The 20,408-nt window shown below is 50.0% G+C and overlaps 1 protein-coding gene across 7 annotated transcripts in view; it reads left to right on the top strand.

Annotated features, from left to right (window-relative positions):
* The first annotated feature begins 13,026 nt into the window (after positions 1–13,026).
* The window catches only part of LONRF3 (LON peptidase N-terminal domain and ring finger 3), a 40,100-nt gene continuing 32,718 nt past the window's right edge, over positions 13,027–20,408 (top strand). For 6 of the 7 annotated variants that reach the window (XM_072816623.1, XM_072816622.1, XM_072816621.1 and 3 more), the window contains exons 1-2: positions 13,029–14,089; positions 16,784–16,902. In XM_072816623.1, coding sequence (XP_072672724.1) covers positions 13,201–14,089; positions 16,784–16,902 — 1,008 coding nt within the window. In that variant the 5' untranslated portion in view covers positions 13,029–13,200. Of the gene's footprint in view, positions 14,090–16,783; positions 16,903–20,408 lie in introns of all 7 variants that reach the window. The other variant, XM_072816619.1, reaches the window with a different exon arrangement.

The following is a 20,408-nucleotide window of genomic DNA, read 5'->3' as shown; positions in this document are numbered from 1 at the left end:
AAAATAGTGCTGACAGCTGGATAACCACATGTAAAAGAATGAAGTTGGACCATGTCCCACACCATATGCAAACATCAATTCAAAATGGATTTTAAAACCTAAATATAAGAGCTAAAACTATAAAACTCTTAAAAGAAAAAATAGGGGTAAATCTTCATGACCTCAGATTTGGCAAAGAATTTATTTAATTTTTAAAAATTTTTTAGAGGAGAGAGAGATAGAAGATGGGGGAGAGAATCCTAAGCAGGCTCCACTCGCAGAGCTGAGCCAGACATGGGCTTGATCTTGTGACCCTGCAATCATAATCTGAGCCAAAACCAAGAGTCAGATGCCCAACTGACTGAGCCACCCAGATGCCCTGGCAAAGGGTTTTTATTTATTACACCAAAAGGGTAAGCAACAAAAGGCAAAAGTAAATTGGACCTCATCAAAATTAAATACTTTTGTGCTTCAAAGAATACTCATGAAAGTACAAAGATTACCTACAGAATGGAAAAAAATATTTGCAAGTCATTAATCTTATAAGGGAGTTGTATCTAAACTATATATAGTATTCTTATAACTCAATAAAAATATAAATAACTCAATTTAAAAATGAGCAAAGGATATGAAGAGATATTTCCCCAGGGAAGATATACAAATGATCAATAAGCACATGAGAAGTCGCTCCCTAAAAAGAAGAAGAAGAAGAAGAAAAAGAAGAAGAAGAAGAAGAAGAAGAAGAAGAAGAAGAAGAAGAAGAAGAAGAAGAAGAAGAAGAAGAAGAAAGAAAGAAAGAAAAAAAGAAAGAAAGAAAGAAAGCTCTCTGTCATCAGAGAAATGCAAATCATGCCACTTTATGCCCATTAGAATGGCTGTAATAAAAAAGTCAGCTAATAACAAATATTGGCAAGAATGGGGAAAAATCGGAACACTTGTACATTGTTGGTGGATATTTTAAATGATGCAGCCACTTTGAAAAACAGTCTGGTAGTTCCTGAAAAGTTTAAACAGAGTTACCATATGAACCAGTGATTCTCTTCCAAGGTATGTACATCAGAGAAAGGAAAATATATGTACACAAAATAGTTTGTACCTAGCAACATTATTCATAATAACCAAAAGGTGAAAACAGCCCTGATGTCCATCAGCTGAAAAACGTATAGATAAAATGTGCTATATCCATGCAATGGAACATGATTTGGTTGTATAAAGGAATGAAATATACACTGATGCATACTACAACATGGAAGAATCTTGAAAACATTATATCAAGTGAAAGAAGCCAGTTACAAAAGTCCACATAGTGTATGATACCACTTACTTGAAATGTCCAGAATAGGGAAATCTATAGACAGAAGGTAGATAAGGGGTTGCGTAGGGCTGGAGCAGAAAGGAATAGACAGCTAAAGAGTATGGGATTTCTTTATGAGGTGATGAACTTGTTCTAAATTTGGTGAAGTTTGCCCATATCTGCAAATATGCTAAAAAAAAACATTGAATTGTCCACTTTGAACAGGTGAATTGCATGGCATATGGATTGCATCTCAACAAAACCGTTAAAAAAAATAAACTGAAGCATTCATAGGGCTCATCTTTGTTTTCTCTCTGGGATCACTATCATTTGTTGTCTAATATCTAGTGTCTTGAAAACTGTTGCTTCATGTTGTCCTTTTTAAAAAATTTTTTGGCTGTTTCATGCAGGGGGGTAAATACAAATCCTTAGCCAGAAGTAGCAGTCTCCCTATTTTTTAATTGGGGAAACTGAGGCCAAGAGCAGCTGGCTGGCTTACCAAAGTTCATGCTAGTTAGTGACAGAGTCAGGTCCATAATCAAGATTTCCTGATATCTAATCCAAAGTTGAGACAGCATTGCTTCTTGTCTGTCCAGCTCCCAGGGCAACTCGACAGCAGAAGGTTAATTATCCAGTCATAGACAAAGCAAATGTCTGGGACTCGAAGATCCCTCAAAAGGCCAGATCAGTTCTCTGCTTTCCCCCTCAATCAGCAAGCATTTATTGCACACCTATGTGCAACGCATGTTTGGGAGACATTCCTGGGGACAGAGAAGCAGGTGCTATCATCTCTGGCAACAAGGGGCTCACCATCTATTTGGAGAAAAGGCAGTACACAAAACATCTCTGTGAATCAAGCGTGATAACCTGTAATATAATGAATGCCTCACTCAACTGAGCAGCCAAGACAATCAGGACGGGTCATGGTGTGTGGACTCTTCTCAAGAAAGGTCTCCAGAGGGAAGAAGAATTTGGGTTTCAAAGATAGGCAGCATGCCCTGACTGGGTTGGGGGCACTGAAGCTAGGACATTGTCTCCACAAGGTGTTGCGTTAAAATGCACACAAGGCCTCAGAGGTTCCTTGGCTGTAAGAAAAGCCTGAGTCTTGGGGTAGGAAAGCACAAGGATATTGTGCTGGTCTGAGGACAGACCTGGGGGATTTGATGGAAGTCCTGTGATGAGTGGGATGACTAATAAGGCAGCTCCTTTGCCTAACTGCAAAATCAAATGTTCCCAGGGATATAGTTTTTTTTACAGGAAAACCAGTGTCTTCCTAGGTCATGAAAAGCTGGGCTGTCCACTTAAAGTTACAGGACAAATATTCCAGATGTTAGTCATTCAATCCTTCACTGGGCATGTGTTGAACACCTACTATATACAGGGAATTGTGCTAGTGGCTGGGGATTCACGGGTGCCTATGACTAGTGTTTGCCTTAGTTCATGGTCTAGGGAGGAAGACACTTGCATGATGACAGAGTTCCTTAGGGAAAGGCGCTCTCTTTCCTCACCTCTCTCCCCTTGTTAGTCAATAGATGTGGTTGAGTCCTTGCCCTTTGCAGTCCTGTCACCAGGGTCAGAGTGGGACAGGAGGAAGGACCCAAGGCCACACCAACTTGGGGAGGGCTCCCTTGAATGTCAGGCATGGCCAGGGCCGCTCCCCAAAAACCAGTCTAGAGCTTTCCTTCACAGCCCAGCCCGGTCCAAAACTCACCACCTCCAGGCAGCCTTCTTTTCTGTGTCTACTCCCCCCACCACCCCCACAGCCTGTCCTGAATTACAGTGACGTGTGTGGACATTGTCTAGCTCCCTGTGAGCACCGGCCACTGGGGAGAAACATCCGGACCTTCAAGGTTGTAACACCCATGGTGTCTTTGCTCGGGTAGGCGTTTGGCAAACGTTTGTTGACGGACTCCCAAGAGCTTTGCAGTCACTGTCACGATCGACGGCATCTCTCTTCTACCCACCTAGGGCTTGACCGTCTGCAAAGGGCCTTATCCTCCTTCTCTCTCTCTTTAGATCCTCTCCACAGCCTCCTAGTGAAGGACCGCAACCCCCAGGTGAGACCCTGCCTTGGCCCTGCACAAAGAGTGACTCGGCCCATCCCTGGTCTCCTAGTCCCAGTGTGTCACAGCCAGACTGCACTGTGGGTGCTCAGCTGAGAGAAGTACCCATACAGGGGTGCCATCCCCTGCAAGAGCCCCAAGCCCTCAGGGAAAAGGTCCTCAAGCCCAGCACCTCCTGCTGTTCGTGGAAGCCATGGGAGGGGCGGGGGACCTACAGGAGTGCTGGTCTCTTGGGCCTAGACCTTGTCCCAGGAGGGTCACAGCACAGGCCCAGGACCTGGAGCCCAGCACCTGGCAGTGGGATGGATGGTCAGGTCTCCATACTCCCTGTCGAGCAGGATTTGCAGCCCGGCTGGGCCCTGGTCCTGGGTGAGTTGGCACTGCCAAAGGCTCTTCTTCCCTCACAGGCTCACCGAGCTCACGGGGTTTAAAGCAAGGATAATGCCATAGCACCCTCCACTTGTGCAGGGCCTTGCCATTCACAGAGATACTTCTCCACCATCTCATTGATGCCTTGCTATAGGCATATTAGGTAGTGGGTTTTCCATAAAGTGTAAATTCACCTTCTTCATTCATTTTTTTCTCTCCCTTCTCTAATAATTTAGAGAATTGTTCTCCTCCAACTCTACCAAAAAAAAAAAAAAAAAAAAAAGCTTTAGCAGTACAAATGCCTGAGAGAAATACAAACAAATCCATGCATCTTGGTTGACAGTTAAGTCTGATAACACTCCAGTTGGCAATTACAGAGCAGAGATATATTCCCTGGTGAGCAAACAGTAGAGTTTCAGGGAAAATCTGTAATACTATGAGCATATTATGGAGTCAGAAACCCAACTTACCAAACAGATTCATAAGAGAGTGGTTATTCAGTTTGAAGGTATACTTTTTTAGAAGAGACTCATACAGTTATTGAATTTGAGCGAGTATGCATTCGTAGGTTCTAGCCCCCAGGGTTTTCAGATGGGAGTTTATAGAAAGTGACTTGCTCTATCCCACAGCTAATTAGTGGCCAAGCCTAGGACTTAGGCTCATTCTTTCTGAGCCCCAGACTCTTCATTTGAGCCTCCCTGGGATAGAAGGGTTTGCTTCCAGACTACTCATTAAACACTAAGTAGAAAGAAAGGAAAAGGAATGTCTTGAAGCTCAGGGGTGTGAAGCCATTGTACCTTGACAACCAATTAAAAACTCAGATAAAGTACCTCTGAAATGATTATATGCTGTAAAGCAGTCAATGGGGAAACAAGACTTGAATTCCTTAAAAGGGATTTACAGTAAAGATCTGGAAACTCATGTAACAGCAAATTCTGGAGGAGTGAACAGGAGGTGTCAGGGTGGAAAGCCAGGGTCCTGATCAGATTCCTTCTGGCTCTGGGACCCCGTACAAATCACTGATCCTTCCTCAGTCTGTTGCTCGTCTGAAGTGAAAAAATAATGCTAATATCTAAATTGTCCCCAAAGAGTCAACTAAGGTCATCTAGTCAGTCCCCATATCTGCTCCATTTTATCCTAAATATCTCTTGAGCCCTCATTTCTCCCTAGCCTTGCTGTCCTTCCTTTAGTTCACCTTTCTACCTGGTCTCCCTCAGGCCTTGTCTTTGCACTCTCCACACTGCAGCCAAGGATCTTATAAAGCAGCAAAGCCAGTCACATCATGAATCTGCTTTAAACCCTTCAACAGCATCTTCTCCCTCTCGGGATAAAATCATAAGTCCTCACCCTGGTCCACACAGCCCTTCATGGCCTGGCACCTGCCTAACTCTCTAGACTTGTCTCACCCTGTTCCTCTCTCTTAAATTCTTGGCTCCAGCCATGATACACTAAGTGGCGGTTCCTTAGCAAGCCAGCGTCTCTCACCTCCAGGCTTTGTAGTGGCATTTCCCTCTAGCTTGAATGCTCAGCCCCTTCCAGCATGCTTCACCTCCCCCTAGCCCCCAAATCCTGCAGAAGTCTGGGTTCACATTGCCCGCTGGAGAAATCCTCCCTTGAACTGATCTCCTCTATGCTTCTTCTTTTTAGCCCTCCTCTCCTGATTAATACTGCCTTTTTCTCTGTCAGTCTGTCCCACTCGATTCTACAGGGCTGTCTTACTCATCAGTATGTTTCCAGTGGGGCCTGTTGAATGAATGATGAATGTTTAAATGCTTTGTAAATCGCAACTTGCTGCACAAGTGTTCAGTATTATGTAATATTGTCATGTTTGGGTTGGTTATTCAATATTGTTGGCCTCCTCACCCATTTGATAATAACGAATATCACATTTCAATTACATCATTCTGGTTCCTTCTTAAAGCCAATACTAATAAAGGCTACCACTTACGGAGTATTTAACCTGGGCTAGGTTCTGCGGTAAGATTGGAGACATGTGATCTCATTTATGCGTCATCATAGCAATTTTATGAGCTAGGTTCTATGATAAGCATCATCCCCATTTTTTGGGTGGAAGAACTAAGGCAGGCTCAAAGAGCTTAAATAACTTACACAACCTCAAATAGATCCAAACCTGAATTTTGGCATCTCCCAGTTCTCCCAACGTTTTCAGATAAGGACACTATTGGCAGTGAAAAGCAACCCATAAAAAAAAAGCAATCCATAGAATGGGAGACAGGGGAGAAAAAAATGGCAAGTCACATGTCTGATAAAGGATTAATACCCAACAACAAAACAACAAACAACCGATCTAAAAAATCAACAAAGTACTTGAATAGGCATTTCTCCAAAGAAGACATACAAATGACCAGTAGGCAAATGAAAAAAAAAATGCTCAAATCACTCATCATCAAGAAAATGCAAATCAAAACCACAATGAGATGCCACCTCACACCCATTATGGTGGCTCTCATGAAAAGAAAGCAAGAGAAAATAACAAGTGTTGACAAGGCTATGGAAAAATTGGAGCCGTATGGATTGCTGGTAGGAATGGAAAATGGGGCAGCTGCTGTGAAGAACAATATGGTGGTTCCTCAGAAAAGCAAAGATTGGAATTGCCAGCCAGTCACCATATAATCCCACAGTTCTTCCTTTGGGTATAGATCCCAAGGAAGTGAAAGCAGAATCTGGAAGAGAGATTTGCATACTCATGCTTATAGCAGTATTATTTACAATAGTCAAAAGGTGGAAACAACCCAAAAGTCCATTGGCTGACGAACGAATAAGCAAGAAAGTGAGATGTATATACATACAGTGGAATATTACTCAGCCTTTCAAAGGAAAGAAATTCTGACATATGCCACAACATGAATGAACATTGATGACATTATACTGCGTGAAGTAAGCCAGCCACAAAAAGACAAATACTATATGATTCCACTTATTCGAAGTACCTAGGGTTGTTAGATTCATGGAGACAGATAGTAGAATAATGGTTGCCAGGAGCTGGAGTGGGGGGGGATGGAGAGTTGCTTTTCAATGGGTACAGAGGTTTAGTTTTGCAAGATGAAAAAAGTTCTGGAGGTGGATGGTGGTAATGGTTGCATCATGATGCAAAGGTACTTGCTACCACCAAACTGTACACTTGAAATGGTTAAAATGGTGAGTTTTATGTTTTGTATATTTTGCCACAATATATAAAAGATTTTAACCATTCCCAGGCCTGCCAGTTTTCAGGTAATTTCCATCTGATGAATGTTTGCTGTTTAACCTGCAGATAATCTGCCTTTGATTTGTTTTTCCTCTTAAGACCAGACTGCCCTCTGCCAGGACCTTCCGGACCTCCACATTGGCCAGTACCCCTGCGGAGGTCAGGGCCTCTCCTCAGGCCTTTAGCTCACTCTCCTGGGAAGAAAAGGCTTCTACTCTGAAGGCAGTCAGTACAGTCTACTTACACTGTTGGCAGATGGCCGTGGATCCCTTCTGTTCCTAGGAATCATACCAGGACTAACTGCCCTGTGCACTTTCCATCACTGGTAGCTAATCCCAACAGTGACATTGGGCATCATTATTAATAGGTGAAGGACACCCAAAGAGAGAGAGGAAGTGGCTTGGGCTGAGTCCCATAGCAAAGTTAGAACTCGGAGCTCCCGGCCTATAACCTCGCCTGGGCTTTGTCCCACACACCTGGCAGCCCCAGAGACTTGCTCCTTTTTGTACCCTGGGCAACCAACTCGGGCCAACCAAATGGGTCTGATTTGTCTTGCAGAGAAGTGAAGCAAAACCTTCCTTGAGATGATATCTTGCAATCTTTCTATTTCTACAGGTTGGCAGGAAACCAGAGACCACACTACTTGTTGAATGACCTTGAACATCTCATTGAAAGTCTGGAGCAAAACAAAACAAAGCAAAGCAAAACAAAACAAAACAACACCAAACCATCAACAGAGTCTCTGGATCCTCAGTTTTCCCTTCAGTAAAATGTAGACAAGCTTTATTGATACCAGGACGCCTGGGTGGCTCAGTGGTTGAGCGTCTGCTGGGGGCATGATCCCAGGGTCCTGGGATCGAGTCCTGTGTTGGGTTCCCCACAGGGACTTCTCCCTCTGCCTACGTCTCTGCCTCTCTGTGTCTGTCATGAATAAATAAATAAAATCTTTTTTAAAAAAAGAATCATTGATACCTATCCCTCAGAGAAACTGGAGATAGGCTAGGGAGAGAAGGATTGGGATGTACTTATCCAATCCATTCTGCATTATCCTTTACAACCAAACTTGGCTGAGCATCATAATCACACGGGTGGCCTTTAAAAATAGAAATTCCTGGGCCTTAACCAACCCTGCTTACTTGAATTTCTCCTTCTTTTGCAGCCAGGTGGCCCCTAATGTGAAGGGAATCCCCCTCTAGTTGAGAAGTGAGGCAGTCTTTAACTTCTCTAGCTAAATCCTCTCTAGCTCAGCTTAAAGGCAACTTCTCTATGAGACGAAGAGTGATGCCGACTATCTCCTTTGAGCTGTCGCTTGGACTCACTGTTCCCCCAATTTTGGCACTTCTCACATACTGCCTGTTATTTTTATTTAACTATTTCAAAGCTTTGCCTCTTGTTTCCTCAGTTAGCTACTGGAGGATAAGAACTATGCCATCTCTTTCTATTATTGCCCACAAATGCCAGCTCCATCAGCACATAGTATATGTTCAATAAATATTTGTTGAATTGCAAACCTCGTAAGAAACCCGAAATAACTTCCAACTTATTTGGGGAGATGTTCTGTGTCCTTTGGAAGCTCTTTGCTCACATGGAAAGAACGTTAATCAAAGAGACAGGAGATCTAGCTTCCCATCCTGGCTGTGTCATGAATTCCCTCTATGACCCACGGCAGGTCATCAGCTTTCACTAGCCCTCAATTCCCTCATTTGTGAAGCCAGGGCTGAGCTGTAAAGTTTTTACACGTTTAGTTTTTAGCTCTGTGTTTGGGTTACTCTAGAGAGCAAGGGGCAGCCTTTTTCATGGCAGTGTCTTTAACACCCATGGTGCCATTTTTTCTTCCCCTATAAGGGCTGCACAATTGTTGGGTCACCCCCCATTTATAAACTGAGAAACTCAAGTGAAGAGTAAGTGCTTTGGCCAAGCTTCCGTGCACAGCATGTGTGCAGGGTTGTATGGGACTGTCAGCTCTTTCCAATTTTAGTATATGTGCTGCCCAAGTGAGCACAGAACTGTCAACTCTTTATTATCTGCGTGCCTGCTATCTCCTCTGTGAATGACCCAGGGCAAAGGTATGACCTTCTAGCTGGATGTCCGTTTGTCCCTCGGCACTCTCCCAACCAGAGCCAAAATGTCCACTGCCATTTTCAGTAAGATCTGTTCAAATTCTGTCCTTTGAGGGGCAACTGGGGGGCTCAGTGGATTAAGTGTCCAACTCTTGATTTTGGCTCAGGTCATGATCTCAGGGTGGTGGGATCGAACCTTCAGTCTCTACACTCACTGCTTGAAGATTCTCTCCCTCCGTCTCTCTCCCGTCCCTCTCTAAAACAAAACAAAACGAAACAAAACAAAACAAAACAAAACAAAACAAAACACAAATACTGTCCTTTGAGGAGGAGATGCAAGGCACTAGTCTTGCCCTCATAGAACTTCTAGTCTGTCTAGCAAGTTGGGATAAGAATGTGTGGGAAAAGTACGTGCAACCATCTGTAAAGGGAGCATCTGAGAGCCAAGTGCTGCTTTGATATATCTCCAGTACCTACAACAGTGCCTGGTATATAGAAGATGCCCTACAAATAAATGAAAATAGGTGAAAATTACTATGGCTTTCAAACTTCTTATTTTATTTATTTTTATTTAAATTCTATTAACATAGTGTATTATTAGTTTCAGAAGTAGAGTTCAGTGATTCATCAGTTGTACCTCACACCCAGTGCTCATTACATCATGTCCCCTCCTTAATGCCCATCGCCCAGTTACCTCATCCCCCCCCCACTTTCCTCCCTCCAGCCACCCTCAGTTTGCTTCCTATGATTAAGAGTCTCTTATGGTTTGTCTCCCGCTCTGATTCCCTCTTGTGAAACTTTTTGTTTTAAAGAAGGGATGTTGGCTAATTGAATTTAAATTTAAAAAAAAAGAAAAAGAGAAAGCCTTTCTTCAATGATATTATACCCCAAAGCTCACTACAAAACAGACAGACAGTTGCAGTGCTGCCCTGGGAGAGGGAGCTAGGGTAGAGCCCTGCCAGCTGTCTCCTGTGGGCCCAGAAAGGTTCCTCGGTGCCCAGTTGGAAAATTTGCTGTAGTCACTGGGAAAGGAGGTGCAGATCAACCCTTGCTCTTTTTCCCTTCTCATTAACCTTAGCCACATGGTGGCATCCTTAGCATCCCAGCCACACCTTAGCATCCTAACAAAATAAATGGAGCTTTGAAGAACCAGGCGCTCCAAACGGAATATTTGCATCTGAAAAACTGTTGTCAATCTCTCCTCTCCCCTCCTCGTAGGGAGCTCCAATGAGTAAGAGCAGAGTTGAGGAAGTTTTGAGTAGGACACTTTCGAGTTGGTCCACAAATGTATTTCGAGGTAATGTTTGTTTACTTTAAATAAAGAAGGAAAGAAAGTCATTGCGGTAATGTTTTCCAGAATTCAATAGAAGCCCATTCGGTGTTATCCTACAGGCAGTCCTGATATGCAAATACAATGGAAAACTCTCCTGAAGTCTGTCTGCTCTGTCTGCTTTGTCTGCTCTGGACTGAATGTTTGTGTCGCCCACCCCATTCATATGTTGAAACCTAATCCCCAATGTGATGGTATTTGGAATTGGAGCCCTTGGGAGGTGATTAAGTTAAAAGGGCTCTCACTCTCGTGAATGGAATTAGTGCCCTTATAAAAGAGACCCCGGAGAGATCCCCTCACCTTCCACCATTTGGGGACATAGCCAGAAGATGGCTGTCTATGAACCAGGAAGTGGGCCCTCACCAGACACCGAATCTGCTAGAGTCTTGATCTTGATCTTGTTCAGCCTCCAAAAGTGTGATAAATAAATTTCTGTTTCTTATAAGCCACCCAGTTTATGGTATTTTGTTATGGCAACCTGAATGGACTAAGACAGAGCCTATTCAACAGTGGGGGAATTTGAAGGGTGAAAGGAGCTTCCCTTACTTAGTACGTTACTGGGAGCCCCAGCTTCTCCTCCGCTGCCTGGCATGGCCATCTCCTCCCCTCTTGGCCAGTCCCCTGACCTCTCTATCTTCAAAAGCCAGCTCAGGCCTGACCCCGATGAAGAGGACAGCAGTCTAGCCACCCTGCCTTCCTACTACTGCTGCTGCTGCTGACCTCACCCCCTTGTCCAAGCCATCCCCTCCCCCCCCCACCGCACACATACCACATAGCATTTGGACTAGTCTTGTACTTAAGTAGTTGAGTTGGTGTCATGAAATTTCAGTCTTAGGATAGAAGCCACTGAAGGTGAGGGCTGGAGGGAACCTTGGAGATCAGGAGAAACTAAGGCCTGAGTGGAGAACTTGCCTGAAGTCTCATAGGGAGCGAGTCATGGCAAAGCCAAGGCTGCAAGCCAAGTTTTCCTAGGAGCGCCTTATGCCTTCCTGGCTACATCCTGCATTCCTTGGTTTCTTTTCTTGGTCACTTTCCCCTCTGACCCTTTCCCCAGTCCTGTCTCACCAGAGGGAGGCTCTAGATACCACTGCAAGACAGTGTACTTGTTGTTTGGGACCTAATGTTGACTCCACGGGACATTAATGGCCTAAAAAGACACAGAGCCCTGACGGAGCCGGTGGTGCCCAGCTCTGAAACATGACTTTATCCCGACTAAGATCATCCCTGGCATGTGTTCAGAACCCGAAACGTCCGCTCCTAGAGCTTAGGTCATTTGCCCAAGGTCACTCAACTAAGAAATGGCCACAGCAGGAGCCAGCTGTAGGTCCTCGGGCACTGGGACGGCGCGTGGCCCCAGCGCGAGGCTCCAGGCAAGGCCGAGGAGCCCGCAAGCCGAGGAGGCTAACGGAGCCAGGCAAGCCCAGCCCCCGCCTCTCTGCTCGCAGCAGCGTGGCCTTGGGGGGTGTGCAGTATTCCGCTAGGTCTCTAAGCCTTATTTGTTTGTGCTGGTGGCTCCCGTCAGAAGTGTGAGGACTGCGCGGGGGGGGGGGGGGGGGGGGGGGGGAGGTGAAGGGGGAGAGTGCGGAGAGAGATCCCGCGAGCGTTCACACGGCCCTCTGGAAGTAAGCAGGGCACCCTCGAGGCCGCCTGGCTACTCGCGCGCCCCAGCACCACGGCCCGGGGCGCACACACAGCAGCCCCCCGCTGTGCCGCGCCGAGGTTCGGGAGCTGCGACCCTGGAGGCGGCTTGGCCCCGCCGCTCGAGTGCGCCGGGACTCGTGGACTTTCCCCCGAGGAGCACCCTCGGGTCCAGTCCCACCTGCGGTTCTCCCACCTCCCCAGGGCACCCACTGAGCCCAGCGGGCCAAGTTCTCAGGGCCGCGTCCCTTGGCCGGGGGCGGGGAGTCCCCAGGACCGCGTGCACAACCTCCCCCCGCCCTCAGCGCAGGCTCGGGCTCTGGCTGGCGCGAGAGGTGAGGAGCCGCGCACGCGAGGCGCCTTCCCTGGGCTCCGGCGGCAAGCGCATCTTCCTGACGCGTCCCTCACCGCTCGGCGAGCGCCACCCAACTTCTGCGCCCGCCGGGCCCTCCCTGCTCCGGGTGGCTCCCAGTGCAGAAGAGCAAGCACCCTCGGACGACTACACTCACTACCTTTGGGGGGGGCGGCCCTCGGGGAAGGCGATTAGGGACCCCTAATGTGAGCAGCCGGGACGGGGTTCCCAGGGCAGGAACGAGAGGGGGGGCGTTGTGGGCTTCCCGGGGGACCGTCCCAACACGCTTCCCTTCGCAGACGTCAGCCGTAGCCCCTAGGAGGGCAAGCCTTCTGCCTCTCAGAGACCAGGTGGGCTGCGCGCGAGATCTCGGCGTCTCTGGGGACGGGTTGGGGGAAGGGCCGCTAGCGAGCGGCTGGCTGAGGGGACCTGTTTGCCGGCGGGTCTGAGGGTGGGATCCGGTACGGTCGGGTGACGGAGAAGCCTGAGAGAAAACTTTGGGTTTTCTTCCCCCGCCTCTCCTCAGAAAAGGAACCACATTGCGAGGGGGGGATAAGGGGGAGAGTAAACACACAAACAACCTCCAAAAGAAGCCAAGAAAAGCGGAGCCAAGAGAAGCAAGCGCAACACTGTTACAAAACTGTCTGGTTTTGTAACAATTTCCCTGCCGCCGGCCAATGAGCGGCGTGGCGGCGCGTCACGTGGTACTGTCTTATATAACACTTTGCTGAGACAAGACAGTTATTAGCGGCGGCGCGGGGCGGCCGGCATGGAGCTCCCGGAGGCGCGGCAAGGACCGGCACGCGGCAACGCTGTGGCCGTGGCAGCCCGGAGTCCCTTCAGCCGTCGCTCTCTGTTCTAGGTCTCTAGCCCTAGACGCCTCTTCCCTGTGCGCCTGCCTCTCGCCATGGATTCGCTTCAGACTGGACAGATGTTGAGCTTGCCCGCCGAGCTCGGCGGCAACAACTTAGAACTGGCGGAGCCGGAGCCGGCGGAGCCCGCGACATCAGCGGCCCGCGTAGATACCGACCCCCAGCCGGAGGCGGCTACCAAAGGCCCCGCTCCTCCAGCCACTCAGGAGCCGGGGCCGGAGGAGCAGCTTCCCGAGACCTCGACGCCCGAGAGCAAAGTCCTGCTCCAGCAGGCTGACGCCCTGGCGTCTGGGGGGCGCCTCCAGGAAGCCCTTGAGGTGTACAGACAGCTCTCCGAGCGGCAGCAGTTGGTGGCCGAGCAGCTGGAACAGCTGGTGCGCTGCCTGGCCCAGAAAGTCTCAGAAAGCGAGGCGCTGCCGCCGGCGCCCCCGGACGGGAGCGGCGCGGCGAGCTGTGAGGCGGTGGCGGAGGAGGCAGGGGTGACAGCGGCCGCGGCCGAGGCCACCGAAGTGTGGGACGGTTTCAAGTGCCGGAAGTGCAATGGATTTCTGTCAGACCCCGTGTCCTTGTCGTGCGGCCACACCTTCTGTAAACTGTGCCTGGAACGCGGGAGGGCAGCCGACCGGCGCTGCGCTCTGTGCGGGGTTAAGCTCTCGGCATTGATGGTGGCCGCCAGCAGGGCCCGCGGCGTCCGGAGAGCCGGGCAGCAGGCGGAAGCCGCCGAAACGCCGCAGCCGCAGCCGCCGCCGCCGCCGCCGCCGCCGCCGCCGCCGCTGCGGGTCAACGTGGTGCTCAGCGGCCTCCTGGGCAAGTTGTTCCCCGGCCCCGCACGGGCGTCGCAACTCCGGCACGAGGGCAACCGGCTGTACCGAGAGCGCCAGGTGGAAGCGGCGTTGCTGAAGTACAACGAGGCGGTTCGCCTAGGTGAGCCCACCGGGCGCGGCCGGGAAAGAACGCGACGGGGAGTCGGGAGGTGGTGGGCTGGGGCCCACGGGGACACGGGCGACCGTGGAGGGAGAGGGGGGACGTCCCGGAGTGGGGGAGGGGTGTCTGGAGTTCCGTCTCTGACTTGGTCTCCGTCGCTACCAATTTATGGCCCTTTCTGTGTCCCTGTCTCTGTCGCTCTTCGTCTTTTCCTGTGTCTCCTCATAGCCCATAATCCCGAGTCTCCCAGCCGGTTTCTGTCTCGGTCACTGTCTCTTTTCGCGGGTCTTTGGCATCTTTGTCTCCCCGTTTCGTGCGCGGGGTCGCCGTCCCTGTGTGGGTCGCCTCGGCCTCTTCCTGCCCGCACCCGGCTCCTTGCACCTGCCTGCACCTTCCCCGCCCGCGGAGGAACTTCGCACCCTTCAGACGCTCGCGCGGGGGCCGCCGGGTTCCCGCCGGCCCGCGACGTTCGGTCGGCGCGGGCGTCCCCGGCTCCCGCCCGGCCCCGGGGCCGCGGCGGCGGCGGCGGGAGTTGGCCCTTCCGGGGCCGCGGCTCCCGGTGGGGTGGGTCCGGCGTGGAATTAGGTCAGGAGAGCACTGGTTGCATAAGGGCCGCGAGCGGCCGGGGCAGGGCGGCCCCTCCTCCGCGCGGGCGGGATTGTGTAACGGCTGAGGTAACCGAAGTGGGCCACGCTCGCCTCAGAAACCATCCCGCGAGCGTGTGCGGGGGGAGGGGAGCGTTCGCGCCCCGCTGCCCTGTGACTCATTGTCACCGCTTCCTATCACACGGTCCTCGGCTGAAATAGACGCCCCCCCCCGCCCCGCCCCGCCCGCAGCCTGCGCCCTCTCCTCGAACCCTTACCCCGCCGGCCCGGCCGGCGCCCGCGCGGCGCAACTGCTCAGGGATCCCCGGGGACCGTGGGCTGGCAGTGGGGGGGGGGGCGCCTCGGTCCCCCGCTGCCGCGCTGCGGGCCGGAGGGCGGGTGGGCTTGGCAGCTTCAAGGGCAACGTGGGCAGCCCCGCGGCTCTGGCCGCAGCGGGGCGCCCAAGCTCCCTCGAGGAGAGGCTCCCGCCGATCCTCCGCGTCCCGACCCAGGAAGTGGCTGCCGAGGCGCGGGGCCGGTAATGCCCAGCTCGGTCCAGCTGCCGAGAGCTCTGCCGGCGGGGCGCGGCGTCTGGCGCTGGAAGCGGGCGGGGCCTCCTAGGTGGCGGGGCCGGGCAGCTGGGACTCTGGAATCCGTGGGCACCCTGAGCCCGACCGACTCCCGACGGGTGGAGGAGGGACTGGGCTCGGGGCTCCACGTGTGGAGTCGCTCCCCGAATTTGCAACAAGTAGCGGGGGGAGGGGAGGAGCGTAGGCTGGCTGTGCAAGGCTGGCGCTCGAGGAAGAGGGAGACCCCTCCCTCCACGCACGTCCTGTGCCCAGGCGAGGCACATGGCCAGGTGCACCTGGGCAGGCGAGTGCTGCAGAACCAAAGGGACCAGGAAAGCCCCTTCCCGCTCTCTTCCTCCTCCTTTGTTGCTGCTACCACTTTCCCCCTGGGGGTTCTCCCTTCACCTTTGTTAATATGAGCGGTCAGGGTGACAAAATCGTGACGGCCTTACCGTTTTAAGAAGTAAGGGGCCTCTCCAGGAGGCGAGTATCTATGTGCTGGAAGGTGGCCAGTGTCTCATTATTCTAAGTACTGAACACCTTAAAAAAAAAGGAACATGTCCCCCACCCCAGCTTCAAAAGCTTCAAAGTCTGACCAGCTAGCTGTATGACTTGGAGTGGATGCTTTCTGCTCCCTGGGCTTGATTTTCCTCATCTGAAGAATGGGTTGGTTGAGCCAGGTGATCTCTAAATGCCTGTCCAGCCCTGGCATCTAGTGATTCATAGTGTTAGTGAGAGCCAAGCTCACTTTTTTCCCAGCAGCCTTGTTTAGGTTCACTCACGTTTGGCCATCTAATGTGATGACCTTCCAAGTGCATTCAGAGAAACTTCATATTCACTGGGCTCTGTAGACAGAGAGTTGCCAATGTCACTAGAAGACTAACCTGGACTTGTCTTCCTGGTGGACATGATGGGGGTCACATCTGGCCATCTCCCTTTCTCTTGTCCCTGGCCTGTTTCTTCGTGGGTGATAACTCACTCAGAAGCCAGGCTGCCAGTTAGCCATGCATAGTCACAAAGTAGGGGGCCAGGGTTTCTTCTATGTCAGAGCTGCTAATGCACCCCTGACCCCACAGGGCCTGTAAGGATCTGCTTGAGAAAGGAGCAAAAATTATTTCTTTATGAGGCACCTGGGTGGCTCAGTTGGTTAAGCATCCCAACTCCTGATTTCAGCTCAGGTCATGATCTCAGGGTTGTAAGATGGAGCCCTGAGCATTGAGTCTGCTTGGGATTCTCTTTCTCTCCCTCTGCCCCTTATCTCTCTCTCTCTCTCTCTCTCTCTAATAAAATAAATACATAAATAAAAATAAGCTTTAAAAATTAGTTCTTTATAGTTGGGGAAGCTCAGACCCAGAGTGGTTGGGGGGTGTGGCAGGCAGGGCAATATCAGGGCTGGAAATCGAGGCTAACCCTTTGGATCCCCAGTAGAAAAATCCTAGATAACGTGCCATTTGCTCAAGATCTGTCCTCATACAGGACTTATTATGTGTTTGTGCTGGGACCACTAATGAGAGCTGTTTTTTTCCTCCTCATTCTGGCAGCTCCAAATGACCACCTACTTTATAGCAACCGGTCTCAAATATATTTCACCTTGGAGTCTCATGAGGACGCACTGCATGATGCAGAAATAGCATGTAAGCTCCGCCCAATGGGTTTTAAGGTGAGTGGGATGAGAGGGATGGCAATGGGTTGGTTGTACTATAGATGGGAATTGGCAGGAAGTCCTACCTCCCTGGGGGCTTGGGGCACTAGGGCTCCAGCAAAGCAGGGAAAAGGCTTTGTAAAGGAGCTGGGGGTCCCTTGGCAAAGGGTGACTCAGGGGTCTGCAAAGAACTGGATTCTTGCCCAATTTACTTCTTTACCTGATGACCTGCAGAACAGCTTAGGCTTTATGACTTATCAGAACATGGACTTAGCAGTCAGACCACCCCAGCTCTGCTACTTCTACCAGCTGTGTGGTCCCAGGCAAGTTACTTAACCTCTCTGTGCCTCATGTCATCATCTATAAAATGGGGGGATATTCAAAGCACCTACTTAACAGGGTTCATTGTGAGGATTACACGAACTAATATATGTAAAATGCCTAGAACAATGCCTGGCACATAGCATTATATGTTCTATCATTCTCAGGGACAGTAGAAAGAAGAATGTGAAAAAAAGTATTACTGGCTGGTTGTGTTATTTTGAGTCCTTAATACACTCAGCCTGCTGGTATCCCCAAACATCTAGGTCACATGAAGGGATGGTCAGAGAAAGGCTAAGCACCTCTTGGGATGCTAGGATGCGAAGTGTCACTTGCTGCATCTCTGGCCTCAGGACTGGACCTTAGCCACATGTCAATATTTTGTTTAGGAGATGAAGTTTGAGCCTGGGCTCTACTACTTGCAAGCTAAGTGACCACGGGGAAGTTACTTCACTCTCTGGACCCCAAGTGTCCTCATTTGCAAAGCACAGCTATCGCTGTCCACCCCAGTTGCTTCCTAAGGGTGTGATGTGAGGGTCACATGTGAGCATGACCAAGAGGTCATTCTGGGAGCTCTACCATTTGCTGGGCCTTAGTGCAGTGCTCTCTCTACATAATCCCCAGGATGCCACCTCGGAAATCCACCTTACCTATGTCCAGATCTGTGATCCCTTATCTGCATCCCATGGGGCCAGAAGTGTTCAGAGTCCAGAATGTTTCTGATTTCAGAAAGACCATATACTAGGTGATAACCTCAGTGAGTTCTGGACAGCATCCCATAGGCATACACACTAATATTTCTGCAGTACGTTAAGTGAAGGTTCATACTAAGTGAGATAAAGATTATAACATACTTCATATCATTGTAGGTTAGGTTTTGCCACCTAATGACTTTTTATGCCAAGCTTATGAAACTTCAGATTATCAGACTGTTTCTGGAACTGGGAACCTCAGATAAAGCATTTGTGGACCTGCATACTGGGCCATTAGTGTCAGATTGAATCCCTTATGTTCTTTGATGAGAAGGTTTTCACAGGCGATGGCAGAGTTGTATGTTCTCCTTCCCAAGGAACAGATTTATAGTTTACTAAAGTCACCAAAGTCTTGATCCAAAGGAGCTTCAGTGAGAACATTTCATGCTTTATAGCAGTGCAGGTGAGGAAGCTGCCTAGGGGTAGGAGGACTTCTCTTGCACCTTCTGCTCCCACCATAAACTTTGGGCCTAAGGGTGGGAGCTTTCATAGTACAGTGGGAAGCAGGGCTGAGTAGTGGACCATTTCAGATGAAATGGGAAAAGTGACTTCCCAGTGAAATCAGAGTTGGTGGAAGTAGTAAACAGGAGTTTCATTTGGCCAAAGTGCTGGGGTAAGTGGGAGAGCAGTGTAGAAAATGAATGGTACTGTCTTGAGGGTTGAGACAGGATGCCCCTTAGGGGAGGAGTGCACCTCCTGCAGCCCTATTCCAGCCACTCCAGCCAGGCGCAGTGGTACTCAACATATCCTGCAGGTGGTACAACTCTTGGTGGGTGGGCTGGCTGCCCTGATCAGGTGGAGTACATGGGTTGCTATTTGGTATGATTGAGGGGTCCTAGAGTCCTCTCCAGTCTTCCAACACTTATCCCTTCTAGCCCCCTGAAATGTCATGCAAGCTTTTCTCCAGGGGGCCCTGGTAAATGCTGCAGAAAGGAACAATGAGGGAAGCTGTCAGCACCCAAGTATCAGCTGAGATTAGGTTCCAGGAGGAGCTTGAGGGGCACAGGGGAGGACCTCAAGAGGTTTGGAGTGGGGGCCACTGCTTGAGAAGGCAGATCCCTGTCAGCGCCTGTAGCCAGGCCGGAGCCAGAGGGCACCACCCCAGGGCCTGTAGAAGCATGTTAGGAGGGGAAGCTGGGAGTGCCCAGCAGCTGCAATCTGGATCATTTCCTTCTCTAAGTTAGATTCAGGGTCAGCCGTGGAGGCAAGGGAGTAGGGAGCAGGCCCCCAGGGGCACCCTAGATGACTTCAGGAGCAATACCCTCCCAGCCAAGTTGCAACGACCACCTGTCCTGAGGCACAGAGTGTAGCCCTCTTCCTACCTCTTTTTTTGTTCCCCGCTCTTTCCCAGGATGCTCCTCTGCTACCTCTAGAGTTTCTCTGCCAGGACAGTTGAGCAGGGACCCCAGGGAGGCCTAAAACCTTATACTTTTTAAAAGAAGAGTTATCTATTTATTTGAGGGAGAGGGAGAGGGAGTGGGGGAAGGAGCAAAGGGAGAGAATATCCAAGCAGACTCCCACTGACTGGGGAGCCAGATGCGGGGCTAGATCTCATGAGCCAGGATATCAGGACCTGAACTGAATCCAAAAGTTGGATGCTTAACCAACTGAGCCACTCAGGTGCTCCTAAAACTTCTTTATACTTTTTAGAGATGTGGGAAGGGAACAGAAGTGAGCTGAGTCCACAGGAGGGAAAGCACTAACCAGTCCTCAGTCCCTGGCTAACCCTCTAAAGTGAAGTCTGTTTTGTGGGGAAGAGCATTCTGGGGGTCCTAGACTACAGTTCTAGTTCCAGTTTTGCCACTAACTACCTTGAGGTCTTGGAGAGATCATGCCCCTTCCTTTGGGCCTCTTCTGAAAAATGATCAGCTAGTATAGGTGATCACTCAGCCAGTAATGTGGACTAGGTCTCCACTTGACAGACTAGTTAGTAGGAAGGCCTATCTGGGTGGGTCCTGGAAGCTGGCTAATATGTGCTTAAATGAGGATTCCTGCTACATTTGGCAATGCCTCCAATATGACAGTGGGTTAGTGGGGAGGTCGTATGGCACAGAGGTTAGGAAATTGGACTTTAGTATTTTTTTTAATTTTTTTATTTATTTATGATAGTCACACACAGAGAGAGAGAGAGGCAGAGACACAGGCAGAGGGAGAAGCAGGCTCCATGTACCAGGAGCCCGACTTGGGATTCGATCCCGGGTCTCCAGGATCGCGCCCTGGGCCAAAGGCAGGCACTAAACCGCTGCGCCACCCAGGGATCCCTGGACTTTGGTGTTTTTTGTTTTTTGTTTTGTTTTGTTTTGTTTTTTTTGGACTTTGGTATTGATCAGTCCCAGACTTAAACCCCTGATTCCACAATTTACCAGCTGTGTTACTTTGGGCAAGTCACTTTTCTGGATCTCAGCTTTATCTTCTGTAAAATGGGCTTTGGAACATTTTGCCTACATGATA

Source organism: Canis lupus, chromosome X, assembly GCF_048164855.1.
Source record: "Canis lupus baileyi chromosome X, mCanLup2.hap1, whole genome shotgun sequence".
NCBI classification, from domain to species: domain Eukaryota; kingdom Metazoa; phylum Chordata; class Mammalia; order Carnivora; family Canidae; genus Canis; species Canis lupus.
The sequence above is the reverse complement of the archived record's forward strand: the minus strand, read 5'-3'. Positions and strand labels throughout refer to the sequence as shown.